Source organism: Sinocyclocheilus grahami, unplaced genomic scaffold, assembly GCF_001515645.1.
Source record: "Sinocyclocheilus grahami isolate Dianchi unplaced genomic scaffold, SAMN03320097.WGS_v1.1 scaffold456.1, whole genome shotgun sequence".
Taxonomy (NCBI): domain Eukaryota; kingdom Metazoa; phylum Chordata; class Actinopteri; order Cypriniformes; family Cyprinidae; genus Sinocyclocheilus; species Sinocyclocheilus grahami.
Window position 1 is genome coordinate 573592 of NW_015505635.1, and position 9961 is coordinate 583552.

Here is a 9961-nt window from a genome sequence, read left to right on the forward strand (position 1 = left end):
AATTGCAATTTTGTTTTTGTTTTTCCGAGCAAAAAATAAATATCATACATTTTCCCCTGATTTACAGAAGAGACACTAAAATGTCGTTCAGTGTAACAATCTCGTCAGGCATATTTACAACAAAAATAAATTTATGGCATATTAAAAGACTAATTACTTTCACCCCAAATACTAAATAGTTGTAATTTTACATATTTTTAAATGTGCCACTATCCTAGCTTTTGCCCGTTTGTCAGTAAGAATTTTTTACTCATTTAAAACACAATAAAATGTAATATGCTCCCGTATTCTTTTATATATTTTAATATGCACACGTCAGAATAAGCATGTTTGAATTTTTACTTAAATATCGTGTTACACTGAACGACAACGTAACATTATTTCAACCAAATTTTAACATTTTATTCTCCAAAAACTTATTTGAAACCTTAAAAGTAGACACTTTACTTACATTTAATGTGCTTTGGACATAAAACCACACTTGTAAATTTCTTTTGATGCGGACATCTTCACGTCTTTGACCCACATGTATTATGTAAACAAAAACTATTATTTTGGATGCGATTAATCACGATTAATCGTTTGACAGCACTAGTTTAAACATTTTATTGCCACTATTTATAGTTTGTATGAGGTTTTTAGCAACGAATGACCACTGTGCTTGGTCTGGATTCATTTGAGCTGATGTTGACAGCGAGAATCAAGTGTACTTAATTCAGAAGTGCACTGCTGGATTGTCACACTGTGGCCGTTTTACCCTTAATAATATATTTAATCTAAAGACCATCGCCCTGCCTGTTGAATGTGCATTCACTGCAGTGCGTTTCATGCTTATTTTTAACATTCCAAAGTGTTTTTTTTCTTAAAAATGACTAAATGTAAATTTTATATATAATTTTGCACTAGGGCTGTGCAATTAATCGCATGCGAGTTCACTGACAAGCTAGGCGTTCATAATCGAATGCGATTCATCTACGATTATGAACGCGACATCGTCTCAGTGAACTACGGCTCTGTGTATTAAATGCCGCTCCATCTGAAAGCGGGTGATGGAGATTTACTACTAATCACGGAACCGGCTTTACTGACGAGATGCGCATGAAAATCGCATGTGATTAACTGTACAGCCCTATTTTGCACAGTATAAATTGGGTCTTTATACATGGAAATATATACAGTAGCTGTCTTTTACATTTTAGGATGTGCACAAGGGGGATTATATTTAGTGGCGTCTAAACAATTGAAAAGCCTTGCTTTGTCACATTTATAGCCTGTCTTAGCATGTTAACGTCAGTTTTCTGTGCGTGCATAACAGTGTGCAGTTCCACATAAGCCGTTGCTTGTGTTTATACTGTCACTGTTTGTTTGCTGTTGTTATTTTTTTATTGGTTGTTTGGTATTTCCGCTCCTTGCCAATCACAAAAGGCTTTCAGTGGATCTGTCATCGGATCCGCAGGGAGCATAAAAGACTGAGAAAGAGCGAGGCAGACACGACAGGAGTGTTTTGGAAATGGTCCCAATACTTCAACCCAATGGAGAACAGATCCTGCGCTCAGTCGCCTTGGCGATTTAATCATTAAAAAAACCTTTTCACTCTTGAAATTCTTTAACCCCGTGTCATTTTTAACCCTAGGTTAACAAGGTAATCTTGTTGTAGGTTTCACACCATTAATATTTTACCCAGGATCAAGTATGAAGTTGTAAATACAACAAAGATCATTAAAATAAATGATCTTTCTACTTAAAAATGCAGTGTAATGCTTGCCGTTTCTTTGTATTTATTTGTGAAGTTTATAGTAATGTTTTCAACACCAGTTTTTCTCTTCAGTGTATGAACATTGTGAAACATTGAAACCAAGATTAGTTTCCTGAAGATTAAAATGCAGTTTCATGCATGAAAATCCCAATTTGTGAAATGTTGCTTAACCTGGGGTTTAAAGCTGTTAAAAGCCTAATCATGAATTACTAAACGAGGGTTAGCAAGTCGGTCTGGATCTCACAGCACTAAAGTCTCAGGGTTACAGTGACTGAGTGCGTCACATGTGGCATGCCATGCAGCGTTTCAAGCTTGTGCATCTGCAGGACTTGTGAGGGTCTAAAGGGTTCGTATGCGCTGAATGTGTGTCCGCCTGAAGGACCTTTCACCCACTGAGCCTCGTTCACCTCCACCGCTGAGAATAGAGCTCAGGTTCGACTGGCCCGCTAGTTCAGGGCAGTTTGAGTAGTTCAGATTTTAAAGGGACAGTTCACCAAAAAATGAAAAGTCTGTCATTACCTCACCCTCATGTTGTTCCGAGCCTGTATGAGTTCCTGCTCTTTCTTCCGCTGAACACAAATGAAGTATATTGAAGAATGTTGGTAACCAAACAGTTGGCGGTAGCCATTGACTTCCATAGTAAAAAGTTAAAAATGGGAGAACTATCCCTTTAACTTTATTTTTAGATTTAGAATAGTTCGTTTAGTGTTTTCATCATTTTTATTGTATATTCGATTTATTATTATTTCAGTTTTAGTTTTAGCAATTTTAGTTCTTAAATGTATTTATTTCAGTTAGCCACCAAGGCAACATTTCTAGTTGCAAGTCAAGAAGTTTTCAGATTCATTGCAACTACCAAAAATGATTATTAATAGTTTTAGTTTTAACACTAGTATTGAGTATATTATCCAAAGTTAAATCAGCTACACCAAGCGTTTCTGATCAGGCATTGCGAACCGAAACCCTTGAGGTCATTGTGAATGTCCGCTGGATTTTTGCTCACTTCTTTTATTCTGTCCTGCTAACGACCAGCAGCAGAATAAATCATGTTTGCATTATATTTAGAAAACTAAATGAAGTTGCTATATCGGGCAGTGTTGCTCAGGCGTTGTTCATATCTCAGGCCGTCAGGACCCTGAATAATTCAGCATTTGTGCTATTATTAGAGGTGCATCTGTGTGACCCTTTCAGATGTTATTTGATCCGGCCGTGGATTCACAGATCAGCTTCTCTGACCTGCTTCTGCAAGTCAATTGGATTTTTATGCACGAGTGATTTTCATTTTCTATCACAGCTGTTAGATTAATTCGGTATTTGCCATTGATGGTGCTGAAAATCCTGTGAATATGATTAATACGACAAATAATCATCCAGACATGCAGGAGGAGAAGCGTACGTAAATCTAACAGAAATATTCCACTTCAAAATCAAAAGAAAAAACTTTTTGTAGGATTATTTACAAGATTTGCTTTTTTCGTTTGTAACACTTTACAATAAAATTTAATTTGTTAACATTAGTTAGATTAGTTAACATGAACTGACAATGAACAGTGCATTAGTTACTTAAGTTAATTTAATTTAATTGATTAATAATACATTTAAAATTAAAAGTTGTTGTTGTTTACATTAGTTAATCTATGTAAACTAACATGAATAAACAATGAACAGTTGTATATTTATTAACTAATAAAATACATAAACATATATTGTTGATAACAAATAAGACCCTATTGTAAACGGGTTTATTATAGTTAACTAAAACTAATATTAAAACTAAAACCATTTAAAAATGTTACTTGAAACAAAATAAATGTTAAGTAAAATAATATAACATATGTAAAAAAATCTTATTTGATTTCAGCTATATTTAGTTTAATTTGATATACTAAAATAACTAAAACAGAAATTTAATTAATAAAAACGGTGTAGACTTATTAAAAGAAAATTAATAAAAAATGACAAACAAAACTACTAAATCTTTGAGAAATGAAATGGCAAAATACAGAAATAAAAAAATTCTAAATATTAAATGATACTTTAGCATTACCTCAATAAAAAAGCATATAGTTTCTGGTTTATGTGAAGTATTACCTTTTTGCATTGTGCGTTACATTATTTGCATGTGAATTAAACACACAATTCTCATTGTTTTGCAGGATGTTAAATTGTTTTTAAAATAATGCCACAATACAAAAAATCTCAATGATCTTAAAAAGCTTAGATTTTTTCTTCATGCAAAAAAAAAAAAATATATATATATATATATTTTTTTTTTAAATTTATTTATTTATAAATAATAATAAAAAACATTTTAATAATAAAAAAAAAATAATAATAATATATATATGTGTATATATATACTTTTTCCCTTTTTTTCATGTCGTTTTAGGGTGAAATAAGAGCTAGACTTGTTCTTGACATGTTTTGTGAGGTCCGTCTCTTATCTAGAAGACGTCTGCAGATTTTCTGTGATGTGTTTGGCAGTGTTATATGATATGGTGTTGCTTTCTAATATTTCTCTCTTGTCGTTCCAGGTTTGGTTGTGAGTGTGTGTGTGTGTGTGTTTGCGTGTCGCGCTGGTGTGTATGAATGGATCAGGTCGGCATGGGGAACGCAGAACACCAGGGGGCGCTGACAAAGGGCGAAGTGCTGCCACGCCCCGCCTCCAGCCAATCAGAGGTGAGAATACTCCCTTCTGAACCCGCCCACAGCAGAGAACAGCCAATTAGGGCTACAAGATTATGCCAAAAATCACAACTGTCGATTATTCCCTTGAAATTGTAATTGCGATTATTAATTATGATGATCACAATTTACATTGAATGATGTTTATACCATTGTTTGATGCAACTGCATGCCTTATTTTTATATGAAAATAAACAAGCTGAAAAACCTTTAGTGCTTTTCTATAGTATTAAGCCTCAAATGTCAACTATACATCGGATTAGTTTCTTCTTTAAATGATAATAAAATAAAAATATGAATGGTATTATAATGTTATACTAAAATTAAAATAATGGGAAAAACCCTTAAGATAACATGTAGAAAGAAAAAAACGCATCTTAAGCACGCAGAATAACATAAGTGGGCTTTGAACGATTACGTAATTGTGGCATCCATAATTGTAATCGTGATTAGAAATTCGATTAATTGTGCAGCCCTACAGCCAATGAGATTGCACTGTAGAAAATCCTGTCGTTATTTACTCATCCTTATGTTATTTTAAAACCGTATAACTTTATTTAGGAGCATAAACATAATTTGTGATCATCTGGGTATGACTTGAGGGCAAGTAAATGATGACAGGACTGTTGCACCTTATCACCGTATCAGTGGACAATCGCTGTGTTGTTAAAGAATGCAGATGTAAAAACCGGTTTGTGAGGTTAGGCTGGCCTTCATTCATGCAGCAGGAAGAACAGAAGAGCAGTGTTTGGGAAGCGTCTCAGTGTTTCCAGTCTACAGGAAGCCAAATTACCAGTGCATTACTCACAGATGAGATCAAGATGGCATGCTAGGAAGAACTCCTAAAGCTGTTTACCATTTTATCAGTGGAAAATGCGTGCCGTCGTGATCTAATTTCCGGGTTCAGTCATGGGTTCATTTTTCCCTCGGTGATCTTAGGATCAAATGTCTGTTGGAAGAAAGTTCCTTCCCTCGTCTGATGGTCTTAACTCCAAATGACTCCAATATTTTTTCCTTGATCTGTTTTCTTAAAATGGTGCTATAGAGTCCCACTATATTACATATAATATTTGTAATGTAATATTGTAACACATAATGCTTTAATATTACATGTAATATTTTTTAATTTGTTTTTAGTTTTTTTTTTCTTTTTACACTTTGCATTTTCTTTTTAATGTGGAGGACTGTTTCCTGAACCTGGGAGAGTCCAGCTTTTCTGACTCACGGACTGTAAGTACGTTTTCATATTTAAAGAGTTTGCCACTGATGATTCAAACGTGAGTTTTGGGCAGTGTAGAGTAGTGCTTGTTGTTTGTCATTTCTCCGATCACAAATGCAGACATGGTTTTATGTTTACGCGGCACGATGCAACGCAACGCACTGGATAGCTGGCCAATCACAGCACACCTCGCTTTTCAGACCGATGAGCTTTGTAAAAATCGACGCGTTTCAGAAAGGCGGGGCATAGAGGAGAAACAATAATGTACAGTATGTGGAAAATAATGTGTTTTTTGAACCTTAAACTGCATAAACGCATTGCATTACACCAAATACACAACATAATGTTCTTTTTTAGCAACATCATATGACCTCATTAAATTATCTGTTCCCTCCATCTTCAAGAATCGGCTAAAAACACATCTCTTCCATCTTTATTTGACCCTCTAACTCTAGCACTCTCTATTCTAATTCTATTCTTTATAAAAAAATATATAAAAAAAAACTTGCTCCTTTTAGACTTGCGCTCTTTACTAACTGCTTGTTTTCTTAAAAAAAAAACACTAACACTAGCTTCTCTGTTCTTTTTGTATTCTATCTATTTGTTTTCTTTATTTATTATACAATTAACAAAAAGCAAAAAAAAGGCTTCTTACACTAGCTTGCTCTATTCTTTTTCTATTCTATCTGTTTTCTTTTTATTTATTATATAATTTAAAAAAAACTTGCTACATGTGCTGCGTTAAGCTAACTGAGACTTGTTATAGCACTTGTGTATCACTGCTCTTTTGTTGATTTTGATTGCTTCTATTGTCCTCATTTGTAAGTCGCTTTTGATAAAAGCATCTGCTAAATGTCTAAATGTAAATATAGCACGATCTGAACCCTAAACACATTTTGTCAAAAAAAAACAGTATCGTCCACTTTCAAGGCATCGTGAGTTCAGGTTTTACTGCAGAAGCCGACAAGTGCTATAATTTTGTAAGTTACCTGTATTTGTTTGAGTTATTATTACTTAATCAAAACAACCCAACTGCAGTTTGATTGATATTACTTGGATTGATTTATGAAAATAAACAAAAGTGGAGTTATCTGTTTTTGCAAATGAACTCTTAATTTAGCCAAAGCGGCTTACAAATAAGAAATGAAACATCATGTTGTTTTGCAGAGCTCTGCCGCCTGTGCCGCGGCTGCTGGCCGGTTCGCTGGCGGGAACCACGGCTGCCATGATCACATATCCGCTGGACATGGTCCGAGCGCGCATGGCCGTCACACCCAAAGAGATGTAAGACCTGCATCATCTCACAGACTAAACTGGATGATAGGTTTACTCTGCTACATCTGCTTTAATGACACCGTTTGGATTTTGTTTTACTATACTGATTTATGTTAAAGGAGACATCGGATGCCCATTTTTCACAAGTTGATATGATTCTTTAGGGTCTTAATGAAAAGTCTACAACGTACTTTGGTTAAAATTACTCCGTGGTAGTGTAAAACAACACCCTTTTTACCCTGTCAAAAACAGCTCTGTTTACAGCAAGCCGTTTTACTGCATGTTCCTTTAAATGCTAATGAGCTCTGCTGACCCCGCCCCTCTCTACTGTGGGGTGACGAGCCATCCTCATGAGACTGTTTACTTTAGCCGCGGAACTTGCTAACTAGCACGTTATTAGGAAAGGTGATTTGCAAAGATTCATAAAATAACCTTATACTCACTTCTGTAGGTGAGGCTAGATCACGAATGATTCGCGTGAACATTTAGGTAGATCGGGGGCGCATTCCCTTCAAAAACAAAAGTAATCCACTGCGTCTTCAGCGGCTCAGATGTCGAGAGTAAATGACGACTGCTATGTTCATTAATACATCCAACAACAGAACACCTCAATCGCTCACGAGTCATTCTTCTCTACATCTGCTCCGGCGGTGAAACAATGGCGGACTGATGACAGCTCACTCAGGGCGGGTCTGTGCTGAAACGCTACTGTCAATCAAACTATCGTGGGAGGGGCCTGTCTGTGTGACGTCACACTGACAGGCATCTGAGATCGGCTCGATTTGAGAAAGGGGAAATGATTTAACGAGATTAAAAAAACGCCGGGTGGATTTTTATCATTATAGGGTGGTTGTGTGTACACACTGCCAACACACATTTCAGTTCAAACAACTTGTAAAAGTGCATGACGCATCCGATGACCCCTTTAATTTTCAGAAATTAGCAGTGTCTATTTAAAATAATTAAAATTAAAAATATAACTTCAGAATTCTAGAAGTTTTAAGAGTTGAATGTTCTTCAGGCATCCCAAACTTTTTAACCAGTAAATGGCTTTTCAAATGTTTGTGATTTACTGGATAAGGATCAATGTTGTTAATTTTAACTGAAAACATTAACTGAAATAAAACTGAAATAACATACAGTATAAATATTAGATGAAAAACTTAAACTTAATAAACTAATAAAAAAATGTATACAATTATAATTTGACAATCAGTTTGAAATAAGTTTAAGTACTAAAATGACTAAAACTAAAAGTGAAATAAAATAAATGAAAGCTAAATAAAAATGTTAACAATAAAATGAAAACTAATACAAATGACAAAAGCACATGATGAAATTACCAAAACAAACTGACATTAAAATAAAAACTGAAAATGTAAAAATAAAAGCTCAAATATTAAAAGATGAAAATATTAATAAATACTATAATAGTATATAAATGATACTAAAATAACACTGAAAATGATTTTTAAAACCCACAATTTCTACCTCATAAAATATTTTAGAGCTTGACATAACTAGAAAAACTTATGCTCTTTATAAAATTGATCATGGTGTTTTAATATTTAATTAATTTCCACGACTTACCCCAGTTCTAGAAATCACAATTTAAAAAAATAAATCCAGGTTTTCCAAGACTGCGAGAATCCTGTTCTCAACAACAAAACATTATTACAATATACAATTAAAGAACATTTCGATTTTTAGTTGTTTTGACGTATTGTAATGCTTTTGTCATCATATTTAAAACATCTCGAAGCCCCTTGGACAGTTGGACAAACGAGATGAAGCGAGTTTTGATGTGATGTCACTGTGTGATGTCACTGTGTGATGTCACTGTGTGATGTCGTTGTGTGATGTCACTGTGTGATGTCGTTGTGTGATGTCACTGTGTGATGTCGTTGTGTGATGTCACTGTGTGATGTCGTTGTGTGATGTCACTGTGTGATGTCGTTGTGTGATGTCACTGTGTGATGTCGTTGTGTGATGTCACTGTGTGATTAAAGAACATTTCGATTTTTAGTTGTTTTGACGTATTGTAATGCTTTTGTCATCATATTTAAAACATCTCGAAGCCCCTTGGACAGTTGGACAAACGAGATGAAGCGAGTTTTGATGTGATGTCGTTGTGTGATGTCACTGTGATGTCGTTGTGTGATGTCGTTGCTGGTCAGGTACAGTAACATCCTGCACGTGTTCGTGCGAATCTCTCGCGAGGAGGGGCTGCAGACGCTCTACAGAGGATTCACTCCCACCATCCTCGGCGTCATGCCGTATGCAGGACTCAGCTTCTTCACCTACGAGACGCTCAAGAAAATCCACGCAGGTAAAGCACGACTCTGTGTAAATCAGGGTCATTATAGCTTTGAAATTTAACCAGCTTCCATTTGTTTATTATCTATATTTTGGTTTCAGTGTTGTTTTAGTTTCAAATAATTGACTGTTTAGTTTAGATTTTAATTGCACCACAAAAAGACTTTTCAATAAGATCCCATTAGTTGCCTAATTTTAACAATAAGCATCACATTTGTTACAATCTTTGTTAATGTTATTTAATAAAAATATGGCTGTTCATTCAGCTCCGTTAAATGATATTAACAGATGCAACTTTTGAATTTAATAATGTATTAATAAATGCTTTAAAAGTTTTTTTTTTTTTAGGTCCATTAAATAATATTAAAAGATGCAACTTTTTTAATACAATGTATTAATAAATGCTGAAATTAAAATTTAAAGCATTTATTAATCTTAGTTAATGTGAATTTCAGCATTTATTAAAGGGGTCATATGGTGTTGCTAAAAAGAACATTATTTTGTGTATTTGGTGTAATGAAATGTGTTAATGCGGTTTAAGGTTCAAAAAACACATTATTTTCCACATACTGTACATTATTGTTTCTCCTCTATGCCCCGCCTTTCTAAAACGCGTCGATTTTTACAAAGCTCATCGATCTGAAAAGCGAGGTGTGCTCTGATTGGCCAGCTATCCAGTGCGTTGTGATTGGCCGAATACCTCAAGCGTG

General features: G+C 34.7%; 1 protein-coding gene across 1 annotated transcript in view; it reads left to right on the forward strand.

The window, feature by feature from the left end:
- The first annotated feature begins 6813 nt into the window (after positions 1–6813).
- The window catches only part of LOC107552673 (mitochondrial coenzyme A transporter SLC25A42-like), a 6048-nt gene continuing 2900 nt past the window's right edge, over positions 6814–9961 (forward strand). The window contains exons 1-2 of the mRNA XM_016234615.1: positions 6814–6944; positions 9113–9264. Of these exons, the coding sequence (XP_016090101.1) occupies positions 6814–6944; positions 9113–9264 (283 nt within the window). The remainder of the gene's footprint in view (positions 6945–9112; positions 9265–9961) is intronic.